At 42.6% G+C, this 21,543-nt stretch overlaps 1 protein-coding gene across 3 annotated transcripts in view; it reads left to right on the forward strand.

Annotated features, from left to right (window-relative positions):
- Positions 1-21,543, forward strand: part of LOC119241613 (cytochrome c oxidase assembly factor 1 homolog) — a 111,386-nt gene that overhangs the window by 87,535 nt on the left and 2,308 nt on the right. For all 3 annotated transcript variants that reach the window (XM_054692282.1, XM_054692283.1, XM_037507028.2), the window contains 3 exons: positions 11,735-11,785; positions 13,645-13,744; positions 15,859-16,007. In XM_054692282.1, coding sequence (XP_054548257.1) covers positions 11,771-11,785; positions 13,645-13,744; positions 15,859-16,007 — 264 coding nt within the window. In that variant the 5' untranslated portion in view covers positions 11,735-11,770. The remainder of the gene's footprint in view (positions 1-11,734; positions 11,786-13,644; positions 13,745-15,858; positions 16,008-21,543) is intronic.

Raw genomic sequence — 21,543 nt, forward strand, 5'->3', positions numbered from 1 at the left:
TCTGTACCTTAAAGGCAAAGGGAACAGACTACCATCCTTGACTCTTGCAACCATACATCAACAGTATGATAAAAATCAATATCATTAGGTGAGATAGAATATTTGATAGTTGCAGTACTCATTTATTTATTTTTAAAGATTTATTTATTTATTTATACAAGCACTAGGTACAGTCAGAAGCATGGGAGGGTGAGAGAATTCACCAGAGCCAGAGCGGGGAACAGAACAGGCAGACTGACGAAATACACTGCTGAGGGGAGCAGCGGGCACAGCAGGAGAGGTCTGTTGCACCATGTGGGACCCTCGCCAGCAGCTGGGGATTGAATAGGTGCTGCAGAGGCTGCAGGCAGTTTCGCAGCCCAGCACACAACCACTGCACCACCAGGGGAGGCCCATGCAGTACCCATTTATGATTAAAATTCTCAAGAAGATGGGATAGAAGGAAACTAGCTTAATATAATAAAGGTCACCTATCACAAACCAAAAGTTAATATACTGAGTGAGTAATTGAAAGCTTTACTTTTAGGTTAAGGAACAATGTAATGATGCTCACTGTCACCACCTATATTTAATCTACCATTAGAAGTTTTAGCTAGAGCAATCCAACAAGAAGAAATAAAAAGAATCCAGATTGGAAAAAGAGAATTGAAACTATCATTATTTGCCAGTGATATGATAATTAAAAACTCCACTGATATATTTAAAAAGAACTATTAAGAAACAACAAATGAATACAGTAAAATGGCAGGTTAAAATTAAAATACAAAAATTCGATGTATTTATATATATAATGAAAAGAAAAAGAAAATAATTCCATTTACATTTGTTTCTAAGTGGAATTTAACTAAAGAGGTTAAAGATTTATATAATGAAAACTACAAGACCTTATTGAAGGGTGTAGAACAATACATAGAAATGAAAGGATATTCCATGCTCACATATGGGGAGAGTTAACAAAGTCAAAATGACTATTTTACCAAAAGCAGAATGTAGACAATGCAATACCCATTAAAGTTTCAAAGAAGGAAATAGAGGGGAAGAACACACTTAAATTTATATGGAATCAGAAAGACCCTGAATAACTAAAGTCATCCTGAGAGAAAAGAAGAAAAATGGAGGCACTATGTTACCTGATTTTAAATTATGTTATAAAGTAACAATAACTAAAACAATATGATATTGCCGTAAAGAGGCCTGCAAATTAATGGAACAGAATCACAAGCCAAGAATAAATCCACACATGTATCAATCTCTAACTTAACTGTGGGTCTGCTAATCCTAAGCAGCCTGTTCAGCCACCATTTTGTTACTTATAGTTCTAAATCCTAAGCAAGGTCAGAACGCCCAGTCAGTTAGGTACAGGAGCCCAGCCCTCCAAGGTGCCTTTCAAATCAGGAGCACAAAGTTGGATCACGCTGGGAAGGCTATGCATCACAAGGTATGATCGGGAACATGGGGTGGGGGTGGGGGGTGCAGGTGAGGACCAGTGTATAACTAGGGACCTCAAAAGCTGATCAGTGGAATGCCTTGTTGATAAGATTGAAACCATGGCTGGGGAACTAGGGCTTTATCTTAAATACAATACCAAGTCATCATGCAGGTGAGAAGTGCCTGGAGAGCAGACTCACAATCCCTGATAATATAGATGTCAGCACCTTTTCTAGTTACTTTCTTCACCTTTTCCTTTTTTCCTCCTTCCTCTCACAATTGATGCTGTATAATTCTATCAATAAAAAGGCCAGAGTCTTGCCCTTCATCAGCATCCTGCATTATGTAGCCTGCTCCACGACTCCCATTTCTTTATCAGTGTGGTGTTGCCCAATGCAACACTTAACAACAAAGAAGTTATGATTATATGACAATGAAGAATCTTTAACAAATAATGCTGGAAAACTGGATAGCCTCGTGTAAACAAAAAATAAAGTTGGATCACTTTCTAACTACGTGTGCAAAAATAAATTTAAAATTGATTAAGGGCTTAGATAAAATACATAAAAGAAAACGGTGGTGGTATGTTTTATGACATCAATGATAGCGGTGTCTTTAAAGAATTGACCTGTATAGGGCCTCCCCTGGTGGCGCAGGCGGTTGAGCGCAGTGCTGTGAAGCTGTCCGCAACCTCGGCAGCGCCGGTTCCATCCCAACCGGCCAGCGAGGGTCCCACATGGCGCTGCAGACCTCTCCTGTCTCGCCCGCTGCTCCCCTCAGCAGTGCATTTTGTCAGTCTGCCTGTTCTGTTCCCCACTCTATCTCTGGTGTATCCTCTCACCCTCTCACATATCTGGCCTGTACCCCGGTTCTTATATAAAGAAATAAATAAATCTTAAAAAAAAAAATTGACCAGTATAGCAAGGGAAATAAAAGCAAGAATAAACAATTGGGATGACTGAAAATCAAAAAAATCTTTACAGAGAGAAATAAAATATTAATGGATTAAAAAGACATCCTGCTGCATGGAGAAGATACTCATTCCTCATACAACAATCTGTTACAGGGCTGGGAGAGGGTCACCCCAGACCCCTCAAACCTGCCTGCTTTAAATAGGTTCTGCCATATGCCTCATCAACACAAAACAAATGAGACTTTAGTGGGAAGGAACTTTAATACAATTAGTGAACAATACAGAAAGGACAAAGAATACGGTTTCTAAATCAAGCACCCAAAGTTACCCATCCCCTTGTAGGTAAAAGTCCATCCAAATGGTATTGGCCCAAAGCAAGGCCCCAAAGCCTGCCACAAGTCTAAAACATCTTCCAGTTGGAACCCACAGAAAAGGATCAGAAACAACTAGACAAGTCTGGAGGGAGAAGAGCAAAATCAAAATCAAGACAAAAACCACCATTGTCACTTCCCCACGGGTCTCTCACCCACATCTGTGTCACCCAGTCCATGACCAGAAGGCAAGCACAGTTTCTTCACGTGTCTCTCAGCTCCATGTGCCTCCTCCAGGTCTCCTCCTGGCTCTCCATCCTGCTTCCTTCCTTTCTCAGTCTCCTCTGCAGCGTCTTCTCTCTTTAGCTCCACCCTCCCTTGGGTGGGGCAGGAAACCTGGAACCTCCCCCTTTCCTGGGGACCACCCTGTTACACAACAAGGGATTAATATCCAAGAGATACATTAATCCATCTTAACAACAATAAAATCAACTCAATTAAAAAATGGGTAGCAGGGCCTCCCTCATGGCATAGGGATTACGTCTCAGTGCTATCGCCTTGATGGACAGTTTGATACTGGCCAGGGAGCTAACCTACATAAGGCACAGCAGACCTCTCCTGTTTCACCTGCTGCTCCCCTTAGCAGTGTATTTCAGTAGATCTGCCTACTCTGCTTTCTGCTCCCCCTTGTGTCTCTGGTGAATCCTCTTATCTGCCCCTAACACCTTTGGTCTGCACCCCAGTTCTTCTACACAAAAATAAAATTGTTTAAAAAATCTTTAAAAGAAAAGAAAAATGGGTAGCATATCTGAAGGGATAACTTACAAAAAAGAGGACATTCAGAATGCCAACAGGTATTTGGAAAAATCGTCATCATCACTTTTCAGGAGGGAAGTTTTAGTGGCAACCAGGTGCAGGGCAAGCAGGTCCATGGTGGATTCTGCAAACGGATAAAGGATCTTGGAGCCCTAGGTAGATTTAACAGGCCTTCAGTGCTGAAGCAGGGAACTGGTTTCAGGCTGACCAGCAGACAGGAAAAAGGGGCTGGGAGGCTGGCAGCAATAGAGCCTCCCAGCCCCCGTCTGTGATCTCCATGTTCCCTCTCTAGCTTTTCGTCTCACTCTCCCAAGCTCATCTCCTTATCTTGTGCATGCCCTGTTGTAAGGGCAGGAATGGACTACAGTGCAGGTTTTCTGATCCCATGCAGACCGGGTAAAGGAGGAGTCAGAATCCTCAGTGGTTTTGCAGGTTTTTATTGGGGTTCAGCGGGTACGTGGCAGGCAGGGGTGCTGGGGGGCTGGGAGCCTGCCAGCCTCCCAGCCCCCACCAAATCCTCACTATATCTGGGCTCTCTGGTGATCTCGGCTTCTCTTCGGCTTCTTCTGCTGCTTTCTTGGCTTCTGGCGTCCCTGTGACGCCGCCCTTAAAAGCACAGTCTTAGCCCAGGTGTACCCACTCCAGGTGCCCGCCATCAGGCATGCATTCAGGATCACAGGGTTCCGTCATCTATCCTGATGGCGGAAGGGCAGAAAAGCCTGATACCTTTTACCTTACCCTACACCTGTGCTTACCCCTCTTGGTCCCTGGTGACGTGCATGTCCCATGCTCAAGTTCACAAGGCTTTTTTGTAGCAACACAATACCATGTGTGGGCAATGAAACCTAGGAGGCAAACAAGACCACGGGTGTCGAACATAGAGGCCAGCATTGGGAGGGGGGAAAAAAGCCTGAGTAACTTCATTTTCCCGATAGAGATGTAAATCAAAAACATAATGAGATGTCATCCAATACCTGGAATATATTAAAAAGACCTCCAATACAAGTGTTGTAGAGAATCTAGAGAAAGAAGAACTTTAATACATTGTTGGTGGAAATGTAAACTGCTATAGCCATTTAGGAAAGTGATCTAGACCTCCCATAAAAAACTAAAAGTAGAAATTTGTGATGCAGCAGTCCCACTTTTGGTATCTATTTGAAGACTACTAAAGCCAGGCTACTACTGCCCTCCCGCCATCAGGATAGATGATGGATCCTTGCGGTCCTGAATGCATGCCTGATGGCGGGCATCTGGAGTAGGGGGTGGGCATAGGTAGATGGGATTCACCTGGGCTGAGACTGGGCTTTTAAGGGTGGCGTCACGGAGACGCCAGCAGAAGCCAAAAGAGAAGCCGAGAAGCAGCAGAACGAACAGAAGAGCAGAGAAGCGGAGAGAACACCAGAGAGCCCAGATAGAGTGAGGATTTGCTGGGGGCTGGGAGGACTGCCAGCTTCCTGGCCCCCCAGCACCCCTGCCTACCATATGCCTGGTAAACCCCAATAAAAGGCTGCAAAAAGCCACTGAGGACTCTGACTCCTCCTTTACCTGGTCTGCTGGATCACAGAAAACCTGCACTGTTGCCATTCCTGGACCTTTACAAGCATCAATTTAAAAATTACATGTTCCATGATGTTTATTGCTGAGTTACTTGCAATAACTACGACATGGAAGCAACCTAAATGCCCGCTAATAGAAAATTAGGTAAAGAAGATGTGAGTATACCTGTCAGGTCTACTTGCAGCTCTTTAGGGACATGAATGACTTTGGAAGCTGGTATCAGGTGTAAGGGGTATGGCTGCTGAGACTGTCTTGGGATGGTGCAGGCCAGTGACAGGTGCTGTGGCCTGCTCTGGGCACTTGAGTAGTTATGGGGGCCTGAGCTAGTCCCATGCACTTAAAAGGTTTTAGGGTGTTGCTGCAGAGACACGTAGTGTTGGAGGTCTGTGACAGGAGTCAGAGCTAGCAATCCTATGGATGCATAACTGCAGGGGCTGGCTGCTACATGTGTAGCTCTGCAGGCAGTGACAGGAATATAAGCCTTATCCTGGCATATGGGGTAGGGTAAGGAAAAAGTATCAGGCTTTTCTGCCCTCCCGCCATTAGGATAGATGAGGGAACCCTGTGGTCCTGAATGCATGCCTGATGGCGATCACCTGAAGGGGCACACCTGGGCTGACAGACCGGGCGGTGTCACAGGGACGCCAGCAGGAGAGAGAGAGGACTTGGCTTGCCTTCCTTCCAACCCCCCAGTACCCCTGCCTGCTGTGTACCTGGTAAATCCCAATAAAAGCCTGAAAACCCGACGAGGTCTCCAGGATTCTCTCCTCCTTTACCCCGTCTGCATATGATCATAGAAAACCTGCTCTGTGGCCATTCCTGACCCTACATACGGGTAGCAGGGTGCCTAGGCTGTTGGTGTGTGCCTGTATGTCTTGCACAGGCTACCACAGGTACACAACATGTTGGGGGTTGAGGGGAGAGTCAGTCTCAAGAGCCATGAGCTAGTGTCTTTCTCAAACACAGGCAAATTGGTCAGAGCTGGCTGTAGGTCCAGATCCTTGGCTTCAGGTGGAAGGTGCGGGAGGGAGCAGGGAGGAATTCAGGCAGCTGTTTGCAAACATGAATATGGGCACAAATCTCAACAGTGAAATCCATGGGGCCGCCAAGGTGACTGCAGGCTGTTAGTTTTCTTCAGGGTGAAAGCTGCTATTATCCTCTCAGGAGCAGTCAGCTGGGGTCCATTGTGAGTCCTCAGTGATGAAAGCTGGTGGGGTCTGCATTGTCTGGAAGGTCTGATTGCCCTCAACAGCAGGGGCTACTGGGGTTTTCTTCAGAGCGGAGCATTAGGGCTTTAAGCTGCAGGGCCAAAATTGGTAGCCCCTGCTTTTCTTTGCCTAGCTCTACACATGACAGTTTTGCTGATGTCTGGTGATGTGAAACAAATGCAGACCCTCTGTACAGTGCCCCCAAAGATTGGGGGAGTTAGTAGCTCACACCTTGTAGGGTAAGTGAAAAATTGTAAGGATTTTCCACCTTCCCGCCATTAGTATTGAGGATAGACCTCGGTGATCCTACACGTGTGCCTGATGGTGGACACCTGGAGTAGGGTGTGGGTATGTGTAAGTGGGTGCACCTGGGCTGAGAGACTGGGCTTTTAAGGGTGGTGTCATGGGGACGCCAGTAGTAGTAGAAGAAACAGAATGGGAGCAGAACCAGCAGAGCAGCAAAGGAGAAACAGAGAAGCAGAGACCACAGGAGAACACCAGAAAGCCCAGAAAGTGAAGATTCGCTGGGGGTGTGAGGCTGCCAACTTCTTGGCTCCCTGCCCCCCTGCCTGCCCTGTACCTGGGTGCTGTGCTATAAATGGTGTGGAAAGCTCAATAAAAGCCTGAGCAATTCATCAAGGGCTCCAGGACTCTACCCGTCTGCCTGGATCATAGAAAATCTGATCTGTGCCTTCCTGGCACAGATGGCACCTGTTCTCCATTTCTTGGTTAGAGGCGCCCTCTCTTGAATGGGGGAAGTTCCCTCTTGTCACTAAACTATGCTGTCCTGTGGGGTGTGATGATGTAGGCAAAATAAAGTTGTTCTGACCTTTGTGTATTTTCAGACTTTCTTAGTCACTGTGTTACTGAAACTTCTAAAGTGGATTCCTGAGTGTAGGGTAAATCATTGTCAGGCTTTTCTGCCCTCCCGCCATTGGGATTGATGATGGATCCCTGCTGTCCTGAATGCATGCCTAATGGCGGGCATCTGGAGTAGGGTGTGGGCCTATGTAGGTGGGTACACCTGGGTAGACTGGGCTTATAAAGGTGGCATCATGGGGACGCCAGCAGAGCAAAAGAGAACCAGAAAAAGAGAACAAGCCAGAGAGCAGCACCAGCGGAGAAGCAGAGGCCACGAGAGAATGCAAGAAAGCCCAAAGAGAGTAAAGACTTGCTTGGGGCTGGGAGGCCTGTCAGCCTCCCAGCCTCCCCGGCACCGACATCCCTGCCTGCCATGTACCTAGTAAATTCAATAAAAGCCTCAAAAAGCCACTGAGGGCTCCAGGACTCCCCCTTCACCCTGTCTGCTGGGATCATAGAGAAGCTGCTGCCAACTATACTGAGCTCTTCCAGAACTATTTTTGTTAGGGATACCTGTTTTTGTTCTTTGTTGGATGTCTGGGATCTCTTTTTCTCTTACATTGGTGATGTCATACATTAGGTTGTTTTTACCACAATAAAAACAAAGAATAAACCTTTGAAGAAGAGAAAAAAATGTGCAATATTTGGAATCCAGACTTCTCTTACCCAAAACTTGCTAGGGTTTATCCTTATTTATTCATTTTCATTGCTCTATTATGTGTCATTGATTGAATATACAATGGTTGTTGTCTATTCCATCACTGAAGGACATTTTCACTTTGGGCCTGCTGTTCGATGTATGTATGTATGTGTAACATGTCTTATCTTGCCTCTTTTCCTTCACATGGTCTTTCCTCTTTTGACCTGTTTGTCCAAATTTCCTCTTGGAAGGATACCAGTCATACATGGATTAGGACTTAACCTTAATTATCTCTTTAAAGACCTCATCTTCAAATACAGTCATATTCTGAGGTATTCCAATTTTAATCACAGATACCAAATTATTTTTCTGATTTTTTCTAAAATGAAGGCTTTTTAATAGAAACACTGAAGCAAATTTTTGATAGTTTTCCTTACTCATATTCTCTTAGAAATGGTTATGAATCAGAGCCCATTATATGAAGTTTTTGACACCAGGAAATACAGAATATCTTCTTGTTTTGTTTTCAGATCTACAAAAGAATAAAATATATTTTGTTCAAACAGATGAAACATCATGAGTAATCAGATTTAGGATCTGTAGGGTAAAGAAAATATCAGGCTTTTCTGCCCTTCCGCCATCAGGATAGATGATGGATCCTTGTCCTGAATGCATGCCTGATGGTGGGCATCTGGAATAGGGTGTGGGCATAGGTAGATGGGATTCAGCTGAGCTAAGACTGTGCTTTTAAGGGCGGCGTCACGGGGGGACGCCAGCAGCCCCAGCCAGCAGCAGCAGAACCTGAAGGAGAAGCCGAAGCAGAAGCAGAGAACGCCAGAGAGCCCAAATAGAGTGAAGACTTGCTGGGGGCTGGGAGGCCTGCCAGCCTCCCAGCCCCCCAGCCAGCACCCCTGCCTGCCATATGCCTGGTGAACCCCAAATAAAAAACCTGCAAAACTACTGAGGACTCTGACTGCTCCTTTACCCGATCTGCATGGGATCAGAAAACCTGCACTGCGCCCCTTCCGGCCCTTACAATTGGCGTATGTCGGCAAGATCCATGCAGACGGGTATTGGAGCCCTCCGAAGACCTGGAGGGACTAAGGAGAACAGACTTTGCCTGTGACGACGCTGGAGGCACCATGGCGGTATAGAAGATGGATACGTCCACGAGCTACAGGATGAGACCTGGCGTGAAGGAGACGCCCGAAAGGACCAGCCAACGACACCGGAAATGACCAGCCAACGACACCGGATAGGACCAGCCAACGACACCGGAAAGGACCAGCCAATGACCCCTGAGGCAGCAGGCCATTGCTGAAGCAGGGAGAGGCCAATGGACTGATAGACTGATTAACTGATGATTTTGGACTGACAATCCCGCCAGAAGGCGGAGGACCTTAGCAGGTTATGTTTATTTTTTGAGAATCTGGGGGTGGCCAGTGGGCCTAGATGGCCAAAAGCAGCCTGTGTATGCCCAGTGGCCAGGTGGAGGAGAAAAGCCAACTAAGGTGGCAAAAGCTGGTACTGATGCTAAGTTGAGAAGCCCTAAAGCGGCTGTTAAGCAGCCTGGGTATGCTGAAGCCCTGTGAGTCTCGTAAAATCACCTATGGGTGATGCCCTGCTCATTCTTGAGTGAGGGTGAGGAGCTGAGGAGCCCGTCCTTGGGGGACGGGTGGGGAATGTGGCTTGGGGTGGAGCCCAAGCCAAATGCAAAGTTTGGATCCCCAACCCATGTGCTTGTGCAGTGGGTTGGCTTGAGAGCAGGGGTCTGTGAGTCGCATGGGTGGCCATGAAGGCCGAGTGTTGGAGCGACTGCAGACAGAAACCCTGAGGGTTGGCGATTACCCCCAACAGAATAAAATTGCCAATCCCAGAGCTAGTGCATCCTGGGGGTGGATGCTGTGTGTGCCTTGTGCCGAGACTACAGCCAGAGAAGGCCAGGAAGCCTGACGGCTCCTGGTGTGTTATAGCAGATACCGTGTGTGATTTCCCCTCCCTCGTATGAGCAGTGCCTTCGGCAGCAGATTTGGTGGCTCATCTGCTGGTACCAATAATTGTCTTTTGCACTTGGTTGGTGCCCTGCCTGGACTTATTTGTGTTCTGTTGTATTTTGTTATGTTGTATTTTGTTATTTGATGTATTTGCTTTTGTGGGCCATGGCTGCATTGTTTGTTTGCTTAGAAAATTGTGTATATATGTATAGACTGTATGGCAGAAAACCCTGAGGGGGTGGACTGTAGGGTAAAGAAAATATCAGGCTTTTCTGCCCTTCCGCCATCAGGATAGATGATGGATCCTTGTCCTGAATGCATGCCTGATGGTGGGCATCTGGAATAGGGTGTGGGCATAGGTAGATGGGATTCAGCTGAGCTAAGACTGTGCTTTTAAGGGCGGCGTCACGGGGGGACGCCAGCAGCCCCAGCCAGCAGCAGCAGAACCTGAAGGAGAAGCCGAAGCAGAAGCAGAGAACGCCAGAGAGCCCAAATAGAGTGAAGACTTGCTGGGGGCTGGGAGGCCTGCCAGCCTCCCAGCCCCCCAGCCAGCACCCCTGCCTGCCATATGCCTGGTGAACCCCAAATAAAAAACCTGCAAAACTACTGAGGACTCTGACTCCTCCTTTACCCGGTCTGCATGGGATCAGAGAACCTGCACCGTGTCCAGTCCTGACCTTACAGGATCATAGTGTATTACTTAAAGCTTTCCACCAAAACCCTTTTTCCAAATTCTAAATGAATGCTAGCTTTGAATGTTCAAAATATTTGTAAGGAGATTTAAGGATAATCATGATAAATTATGTGCAATCACTCTGCTACCCATTTTGTTCTTCACCCTTCCTCTGATGGCCAATTCAGTAAATCCTGTTCACTCTGCTTCATGTCTCATTCTATTCACTTTTTTTGTTTTCACTGCTACCAGCTATTCCAGGCTGCTGTCATCTTTGGAATGGACCAGTACAGGAGCCTTTTAACCAGACTTCCTGCTTCCATTCTTGCCCTTTCTAATGAAATCTAAAAAAAAAAAAAAAAAAAGTAGGCCACTCTGCCATTTTCTGATCGAAGCATCTGATACCTTCTCCTTATATTTAGAATGAAATCCAAACTCTACCGCACCCAAAAAGGTCTGCATTACTAGTACCCTGCCACCTGCCCACCTTCATTTACGACACTAGTTTTCTGCTTCCTGAATGTACCTAGCTGATGCCTGCCTCAGTGTCTGTGCCTGCTTTACTTGCCCTCTCTCTCGTTTTCAAATTGCTCCTTCGGTGTCAAGTCAAATATCAACTTGATAGAGGCCTTCCTTAGCCCCACAGCTAAGTTGATCTTTTTCCCTTTCATATTCTAGCATGTCACATTTATTTGTCTGTTTGTTCATCCATTCATCCAGGTGAGTAGGTAGGGAGGTAGATGGGCCGGTCAGTTGGTCAGCTGGTTGGTTAGTAGTGGATATCTCATTTTAATTTTCCCCCAGCAATGGTTGCTCCACATCCAGCATTTGGTATTGTCAGTGTTTTGGGTTTTAATGGTTCTAATGGTTTTATAACGGTATCTTGTTTTAATTTGCAATTCCCTGATTTACTCTTTCTGAATTCAGCTTTTTTTTGCTTTGTTGATCCTGCTCTTTATCTCCTGTGCTAATGACTTTCAACTGTTGCATTTTCAAGTTTCTGGGATATGTCTTCTTACCTGAGTTTCTTCCTTTTCCTTCTTATCAAAATCTCTCTTTTTCTCCCTCCAAAATGCTTACCTCATGATTAGCCTTGGTTAAGAATAAAAGATTACTCACAGTGTTTCCTGTAGAAGCATTCAGTTACTATAAGACTAGAAAACTAAATCTGGATGACAAAGTTGTACTAATGGGGGTTATGCTTAATTTTTAAAATGCTAACTTCTTTGCCTTTTATTCGGGTGGTGGTAATTAAACTATACATCTTGAATTTATGAAACAAGAAACCAGACTGACTGAAAAAATAATTTTAATGTAAAATCTTTAATTGCAGGACCACTTTCTTTTGATTTTTCAACAAAACTGGACTATGAAGTGGCAAAAGGTAATGAATGTTCCCAGGTCACATTACCCATTAGAACCCAATAGATTCCCAGGTGTCTTCTGTTTAGTGTTCACTTGTGTTTGTAACTTCACTTGAGGGATCAGATAGCCATTCTCTACAACCTGTGGGAAACACCACATCAGTCATGCTCTCTGCCCCACCCTGTTGAGCTCACCTGCATGTTAAGCAAGATCTGATTAATGCATTCTTTGGAGATGCTCTCACCCACTTTCATTATGAAACAAAATGGTTTTTCCCAGTTCACATTCCTGTAACTGACTTTACAGTGACCTTTGATAAACATTCTTAAAGCAGTAGTGACAGTACAATTGGGATTTCAGCCTAATTTTTCTATTTGAACAAAACAATATATAAGCAATCATCAGACTTCACCCTTCCTAATTTGATGTTATCTCAGTTTAGAATTGGTTCACATTAGCCCTAACCAATTATCAGTTTCCAGAAAGAATATCCACAGGAGGAACTTTCACCCACAGACATGTTAATGTATTCATTTACTTTCAGGTTTCAGAATGATAGACAGTTGTTATTACTTGCCATATCATAGCTGGCAGAGGTACAGATGGTGAGAATGTGTTTACCTTGACTCATGGGTTCAGCCTGTGGAGGAACTAGCATTATATCTAGTTCTTCCGAACTGCAGTGCCTTAGATCATTTTCATTCACATCAAAGGCTATGTTTTCTGAAGAAGCACATACAGTCTAAGGTTAAATTTTCAAACTAGAACATAAACTCTAGGGTCATCTTTTCCTTTATCTAAGCCAGAAATTTCCTTCTTTGCCCCAAATCATTTCTTTTTGGAGAGATGAGCAAATTTACCTGAAAATCACCGAGGGAGAAGATCTCTTGATAACAAAAAGTAAACTGGAAGCTCATAGAAAAGTATCTGATGCAAATTTTGTGTTTTGTTAGATTTTTTTTCTTTTTTAATTTGGTTGTTAACATTTAAAATTAGGACAATTTACATAAAGACCTCTTAAATTAGGAGATCCACCCAGAGTTGGCCTATATAACACTATTTAGCTGGAGCTATGTTGAAGCTACCTCTTGGCTGGACTGTGTATTCCTCACTTTGCAGCCTGTGCTGTTATTTATGAGACTGGTCTGGCCTTTGGGCATTTGAATTGTGACCCCTGATCTAAGCCAGTGTCCTACTCTGTTTCATGGCTCAGTACCTGGCAGCTTTCCAGAAAGGTCCAGACTGAGTGTTGTGAGTAGTTGGTTAAAAGGTCACCAGAAAGGAGGATAATTGGCTCCGTCAAGGCCTTTGCCCGACCTGGGCCTTCCTGGGACAGGTGGTGCAGGAAGGGTGAGTATGGTTTGCTGGGTTTGCTGAGCTGGTTCCTCTCTAGCCAATCCTTCAGCCTGAAAGTCATGACCAGATTTTCCTTATCCAGGAGGTGAGACATTTTTTAAATATGAAATAAAGCAACTAGTGACTGCTCCAATCCATTTGTAGCCTTGCAAGACCAGCAATTGCCACAAAAGGCTAAGCTTCCTGTTTACCAGCTGACCTGAGACAAAATGGTTGTGTTTTCTGACCTTGCTGGACTTGGCACACAGGCTGGTTTCTTTTCATCAGGAGAGGAGGGCTGAATGCTTGCTTTGTGTTCAGGCATCACCCCTATGGCCTGGGTCCTGGATATGGGCCACCCGAGGGAGATCAATTTTACTTTGGTTCTAAACCAACCCTGACATTCTGAAAGAGCAAAGGATGAAAAGTGACCTCCTTACTGACCTTCTCCTTAGCTTTTCTTACCTTTTGGGGCTCAGTCCCAGGCAAAGGCCCTTGGCACAAACCTGAGTCTAACAGTAAATTTCATCTTTTGTTTTTAAGTCTCTAGGAAGCAGGATGCCAGTGTCTCTGAGAAAACTCTTCTTTTTGACTGGTGTAATGACTGCTGGGGGCTGTACCCTTGTGTATTACCTCATACAAAGTAAGTAATGCCAATGAACCTTTGGAGGCATGGCCTCTCTGTCCTTGTTCTCACATTCCTTCATCAAAGGAAATACGTTAGATGATTTTGTCAGATTAAATAAAGGAAGAGACAGCTATTTTTAGAAGACAGTACACATTTTTGTTGACTATAACTTCCTCCTCGTTATGTAATCCGTTTTTCCAAGAGCCACAAGGAACAGGATTCATTTACATGAGAAGCCTTGGGAAAAAAGAAGGTGGACTTTTAGTCCAGTATACGTACACTGGAGATTTGTCAAGCTTTCTATGATTATATGAAGAACAGAGAAAAGGGGCTATCATGGTTCATAGGTGCAGAAAACTGGTCATTTCTCAAGTGTCCTCGGCTTGTTCGTCTTGCCATTTTCTGCTGTTAATTTAATGAAGGAGGTGACGTTAAGCAAGATTCTCTGGCAAGAGCAGAAAATGAAAAGAGTACAAGATGCATAATTCAGTCAGCTGCTGTTTACATCCCTACAGAACACAAATTTGAATTTGTAAAGCTAGCTTATACTCTGTTATAAGCTACCAAGACATTGATTGCAGCAGCAGTTTGTTTATTTATCTGTTGATCTAATTGACTAGATTGACTTTCTTTGAAGCCCCTTTATGCCAGCCCAGCTTGGCTCCTTACCCTGACACTGCTGTATTTTCATTTCCTGGGGACATTGGAATTCTCAGCACAGAGGCAAACAGAGCACAGTGTCCTCACTAGCTATTCTTCCCCACATCCTCCAGAGTTGGCCTGAAGATCCCTGAATCTAGAGGTGGCCCAAGAGGAGCATTCCCAGAAATAATTGAGACTGAAGTACCTCAGCTTTATTTCCTTTTCTGCTCAAAGTATGGGCAGGACTGGGTATATTTTCTGGGTCAAGGGTCTGACAGTTTTCACCCCTTTTAAGGCCTGGCATCAACAATAGAGACATCTAGCTTTGGGAGGGTGAGACCTGGGCTCTGTAGCCACCTGGGTTGAATCTCAACTCCAGTTCTTGAGGAACTGTGTGACCTGGTGGGTGAGTCCTTGATCTTCCTTAATCTCAGTTACCTTATTTGTGTGATGAGGACTGATATTAATGCCTATGCCTAGATTGTTTTAAGGATTAAATCAGTCTCACACATATGAGAGACTGAGTATTATAAGATGTGAAATAGTGAATACATTGTTTAGCCACAGAAATCACTCAATAAAGATTAGCCTTTTGGACTCAGCATCTGCTCCTCTTTTTCCTGTCATAACTGGTACTTTGTTCAAGCCTGTAACATACCTTGTAGCCCAGTTCCTGGGTAGCAGCACCAGTGCTATCCTGACTTCTGCAGGCTCAAGTGACTTTTTCCTTCCATTACTGTGATCAGGCCTTCAGGAGGGAAGTCCTTTCTTGTTGCCTAAGCCTAACCAAAGCCCAATTTGGGAAGCCTATATTTGTATTCCTCTATGTGTCACACTCTATACCTTCATAGATGTACTTCCTGGGGCTCCCAGTGGTCTTACCTACCCAAGGTAGCTGAGATTGAGAACAGTTAATAAATGTTATTTACATGAAATGTTGACTCAATTCTCTAAACTTGACAAGTGAGCATTTTCATGTCCTATTTCTTGACCTGAAGTTTTTGTTTTTGATGATGTTGTAGTGTCTTTTATGATGATTTATCAATACCTTCATTTTAGTGGAAGGAGCAGTGTGTAGGAGTCAAGGGTCATAGCTTCTCACACTAGTTTTGAAGTCATGAAATCATAGGGCTTTAGAATCAAAAGGAACATTAGAAAAGATTTGATTAGATCCTGTTAATGAACAAATAAAGAAATGGATGCAGTAAAGAAATAAGAAATAAAAAAAAATTGGGATACAGATAAATCAAGTACTTTGCCAAATGTCATCTGTGATATCCCCACAGATACTTTCTATATTTTTATTTGGGAATCTATAAAATTAAAAATTTCAAGTAGATGGTCCCTAATTATTCCTCCATCTATCAATTTCACATTTGTTTCTGTTCCCATGCTATACATGAATTGTATCATTTAACTTTCTGCAGAGAGTCTACCTGACCAAGTTCAATAAAGAAAAATTTGTAACAACTGTCTTTCCCCCTTAGAAACTTTTTCTAGGGCTTCCTATTACCAGTTGGCATTAGAGCAGCTGCATAGCCACCCGTCAGCACTGGAAGCCCTGGGCACTCCGCTCAATGTACACTATCTCCAACTCACTGACAAGTACAACTTTGTGGACATTGCTGATGCCCAGGTAAAATCCTGTACCTGCAAACTGCAGGCTTGGGGCTTACTAAGCAGAGAAAGGGGCTGCCATAATCCAGAAAGAGTTGTGGAGGTAGTTAGAATAAGGATTTGGGATGTGGAAATTCTAAATCCTGGGTAAAAGTGCTTCTGAGTATTCTTAGCACTTTTTAGAACAGCATTATGGAGTCATTTATTTTCATGTATTTTTATTCCTTTCTGTGAAATTGATGTGGCTAAGAATGCACTGTTTGTCCTCGGATCACCATATTGAACTGACGATTGTAGAGAATGACCAGTGGTAGTTTGTCACCATTTCAGCAATGAACTTCCAGTATATCTACACAACTCATCAGCTCATTTAAATCTTAACAACTCTTTAACCTTAGTTTTAATGCTTTTTATTTACATTGCTTCCATTGAATTCCAGTTAATTTTTTAAACTCTTATCTTTTCAATACTTCAGCTGATAAAACTCACCTGAATATAGAAATATATTCATTCTTCCATTTAACAAATATGTTTTGAGTATATGCCAAGCTAGAGGAATAATTCCAAACTGTGTGGGGAATACAGAATACAGAGGGCTTTGAAGGGAGTTTATATAATAGTTTAAATCTCCATAGTAAGACAATGATGCAGATGTGGTAGTAGATGCCCAGAAGAGTGGCTGTAAAGAATGAATTCCAGACTAAGGAGCAGCATGCTCATTAGGCATGTGACTGTGTTCCTTGCTAGTCTGACCTCAGCAGTGACCCAGACAACAGAGAGGGTGTACTTAGGTAGGGAGGGGTAACTACAGGGTGGCTACACCATCAGGTGAATTGTGTGCACTTGATTGTGTGAGTGACAGAAGACCCAAAGATTTTGAAAATGAGATTAGGAATTGTATTAAAGGTGTTTTTTTTCCCCCTACCAAAGCAATCCATGCATAAATAGCCAATTAAAATTTTTCACCTGGCATTATTTTATGGTTTATTTATTTTTATGTAGGGACCAGTGGTATACAACACTATATGTGATTTAAGGAAAAAGGCTTACACCTCGCCTGATGTAACTCAACACACCCAATACCAAAGTACCCTTAGTCATTTACCATACACCATTGGGCACCTTCCTCCTTTAAACTCTCCCTTCCCCTCCAATGGCTTCAATTCTGCATTCATTGTAGGGTTTGTTTTGGTTTAGTTTTGTCCGCTTCCTATTTTTTGGCTTCTCTATATTACAAATGAATGAAATCATCTAGTATTTCTTTCTCTTTTTGACTTATTTCACTTAGCATAATCCTTTTTGTTTTTTATAGCCAAGTAGTATTCTATTTTGTTTAGGCCATTCTCACAAGAGGTGACATCTTACTGGAGTTTTTAATTGTATTTCCATGATGATGAGCCATTTTTCATGTGCCTGTTAGCCATTTGTATGTCCTCTTTGGAGAAGTAGCTATTTAGATTTTCTGCCCATTTTTTGATAGGGTTGTTTTCTTTTTCTTGCATGAATTCTTTGTAGATTCTGGATATTAGTCCCTTCTCAGATGTATGTTATGCAGATGTTGTGTTCTCCCATTTGAAAAAAGTCTTTTCCTTTTAATGATAGCTTCTGTCACTATACGGAAGCTTTTTTTTAGTTTGATACAGTCCCATTTGTTTATTTTTGCTTTTGTTTTCCTTGCTTTTGGAGTCTAATACCCAAAGACATCCCTGAAGTCGAAGTCAGTAGTGTGGAGTGTTTTGCCTATGTTTTCTTCCATGTATTTTATGGTTTCTGTACTTACATACAAATTTTTAATCCATTGTTAGTTTTGGTGTGTGGTATGACTAGTTTCATTTCTATGTGTGTGGCTGGCCAGTTTTCCCAGCACTGTTTGTTGAAGAGTTGTCTTTTCTCATTTTGTACTTTTGGCTCCTTTGTTGTAGGTTTAATGTTCCAAATAAATGTGAGTTTGTTTCTGAGTTCACAATTCTATTCCCTTGGTCTCTGTTTTTATTCCAGTACCATGTTGCTTTGATTACGATAGTGTTATAGCATAAAGTCTGGGAGTGGATTACTCCGCTCTCCCCTTTTTTTCTGTCAAGATTGCTGTGGCTATTCATGGAATTTTATGGTTCCATATAAATTTCAGAAATATTTGCTCTATTTCTTTGAAAAATTCAGTTGAAACATTGATAGGAATTGCACTGAATCTCTATGTTGCTTTGAGTGAGGAGAACATTTTAATGATGTTTTCAGTTTCAGGGGCTGTTTTATAAATGTCAGGTAGCTCCGTGTAGTCTACATCTTTGTTTATGGCTATTGTGTACTAGTTTATTTTCTGTCTTGATCTGTCTATTGGTGAGAATGGGCTGTTGAAGTCTCCTACCACATATGTATTTTCTGTTACCTGTTTTCAGATTTGATAGTAATTGTATAATGGAGTTTGGTGTCCCCTCTTTTGGTGAGGATGTATTGATGTATGTTATGCCTTTGTGTATTGTCCCTTTAGGTGGTTATATAGTGTCCATCCATGTGTCTTGTCACCTTTTTTATCTGAGTCTATTTTATCTGGTAAAAGTATGCATTTCCCTGCTTTCTTTTGGGTGCCATTTGTTTGTAAAATTTTTTTGAAACACTTTACTTTCAATCTGTTTTTCTCTTTGGAAATTAGATGTGCTTCCTGGATTCTAATCCAACATGCTACTTTGTGTCTTCTTATTGGTGAGTTTAGTACATTGAGGTTTAGAGTCTGTTACTGCCATTTTGCTTATTGTTTTGTGGATCTATTTAATTCCTTAATCAGTCTTTGTGTTCATTATTCTCTTGGTCTAGATCCTAAGGCACTTTGTAACTTTTCTTGAAGTGGGGTTTAGTAATAGCAAATTCCTGAAGATTTTATTTGTTTAAGAAGGTCCTTATTTTCCTCTCATAAAGGAAGGAGAGCTTTGCAGAATATATTATTGGCTGGCATTTTCTGTTTTGGATTTTTTTTAATGTTTCATTCCATTCTCCTCTTGCCCATTGTGTTTCTACAGAGAAGTCTGATGTTAGCCTAATCTGTGTTGTGTATTATCTCTTTCTTATCCTACTATGTGCTTTGCTATAGATTTCCTTCCATTAAGGGAGTCTGGCATCCTTTTAACTTTCTGTATGTCTATTTGCCTTTCTTTTTTAAGGGTTGGAGGTGTTTTAATTATTCCCTAGTTTAGCTTTTCAGCTTCCTTTTATCTCTCTTCTCCTTCTATGATACCCATGAGTCATATTTCTTTGCCCCATGGTGTTAGATAATTCACAAAGCTTTTCCCAATTCTTTTCCTTTGTGTCCCTTTCTCTCTTTTTTTTTTGTATCCGCATTGTGAGATTACTTATTTGTTCTTCCATATCAATTTCTATTTCCCTGGTTTTTCCCATATTTTACCTCCTCCAATGATCTTTTTACATCTTGCAGTTTATTTTTTTAAAATACAGTTTCAAACTCAATCTTCTGTTCATTTGTATGTTCCCCATAGAATTATTTTCTTTCATTTTCTTCACATACATCTCTGACATGTTTTTCTGAGTTTTGTCTTGTTCAAATTGACTTTCTTAATTATAGCACTTTTGAATTCTTCACATGACAAGAAAAATTCTTCCAAGTCAGTGTGAGAGACTGATTGGAAGAAAAATTCTTCCAAGTCCTGGAGACTGATTTTCTTTCTGTGGTGTATTGTTCTCATAGTGACTTGCTTGACCTTTTGTATTTTTCCTTCTCCCCCCCCCCCTTTTTTTAAAGATTTATTTATACAAGAGCTGAGGTACAGGCCAGAGGCACAGGAGGGTAAGAGGATTCACCACAGACAGAGCGGGAAGTACAACAGGCAGAGCAGAGGATGAGACCCGAGAGGTCTGCCACGCCATGCGGGTATTTCCCTGGCCAGCTGGGAATCAAACCCATGCTGCAGAGGCTGAGACAGCTTCACAGCGCTGCACTCAACCCGCTGCGCCACCAGGGAGGCCCCTTTTCTCTCCTTTGCTTTTGGCTTTGCTCTGCTATTGGTAGAGCTTCTATTGGGCCTGGGTCTCTTTCTCCCACTAAATGGGTGTTTACTTGTAGGTAAGTACAGTAGGTGGACCCTTTCTGAGCATCCATCTTGGTGAGCAGCAGGCTGGTGGTTCATGCTGTAAGCACAATAGGAGCAGTTGGTGAGACCTCTGTCATCTCCTAACTGCAAGTTGGTGATCTGTTGACTATAGCTGGTGGGATGGCTGATGTCCTTGTTATAAAGACATGCTTAACCCCTTGCGCCACCAGTCCCTCCTATACAATTCACCTTTAATCTGAGCAATAGTGTTTGCTACTTAATATGCATAGAACAGATAATGACACAGGTTTTTGAGAAATCAGCTTTACTGCAAATTGTTTGGAAAGGATGTAAAAGACAAACTGAAATCTATCTTACTGTTTAAGCAACAGAAGCTGGTTTCATAGGTTTTAGAAATCAAGGCTAAGTAGTGGGTTAGGGACAAAGAAATGTGAACTTTGCTAAAGTTGTTAAGAACAGTTCATCCGTGATGAGTCTGAAGAAGCTTTTCTTCAGATAACTGGAATTTTATATTTCTGTTAATGAACACCTTGCCCTGGATAGCTGCCCTCCATTTGTATTTCCCCAGCCCAATCGGTCTTGACTCTCAACTCAAGATTATTCAATAAGCCTGTGGGATTTGCTGTGCTTATAAAACTGAGTCTCAGCAATAAAGTTTATTTTTTTTTCCTCTCCTTTATGTTCTTAGGGTCTGAAAGCAGTTAAACTATTTACTCTGTTTCCTAATCATTTACATCAGAGCATTTGATATTTGCTTTTTTTCTTCCCCCCAAGGGAACATTTACATTCCATGAAAGGCACAAATCAACATGTACTATTTGATGAATTTATCAAACGCATACACCTGTGTAACCTATCTCTAAAAATAGACTGTTTCCAGAGATCCCCCATGTTCTTACCCTTTTGTCCCATCTCACATTCCTCAGCCCCACTGGAAGCAATCACATTTTTGATACTTTTCTCCTGTATACCTTAGCCTAATCTATATCATGGAACCATGCACTTAATACTAGGAAGTGACTCTGACTCAGCATGTTTTTGATATTCATTTGTTACAAATGTCAGTAGTTTGTTATTTTTTAGCAGTGGATTTTTGAATAGTCATTGCATATACACAGAGCATTGAGTTTGGCACATGAGGTCTCCTTGCCAAATATGAGGGCTGTGTTGACCTCACCAAATCATACAAAAAAGGGTAGGATATTTGGAGAGAGCCAGATGGAAAATCAGGTAACTTTTCAAGCTGGGTTTGAGTTAGAAAACAACCAGAGTCTGTGGTAATCACTGAATTTTATAGGGTTAGCTTTTGAAAACATTTTGTCCTCTCCTGAGAGGACAATAATACATGTTATTAATCTCTCATTTTATTTATTTTTTAAATTTTATTTATTTTTTTTAGATTGATTTATTTATGCATACAAGAGCTGGGGTACAGGCCTGAGATGCAGGGGGTAAGAGAATTCACCAGAGACAGAGTGGGTAACAGACTGACTG

This window comes from Talpa occidentalis, unplaced genomic scaffold (genome assembly GCF_014898055.3).
Source record: "Talpa occidentalis isolate TD23 unplaced genomic scaffold, MPIMG_talOcc4v2.1, whole genome shotgun sequence".
Lineage (NCBI taxonomy): Eukaryota > Metazoa > Chordata > Mammalia > Eulipotyphla > Talpidae > Talpa > Talpa occidentalis.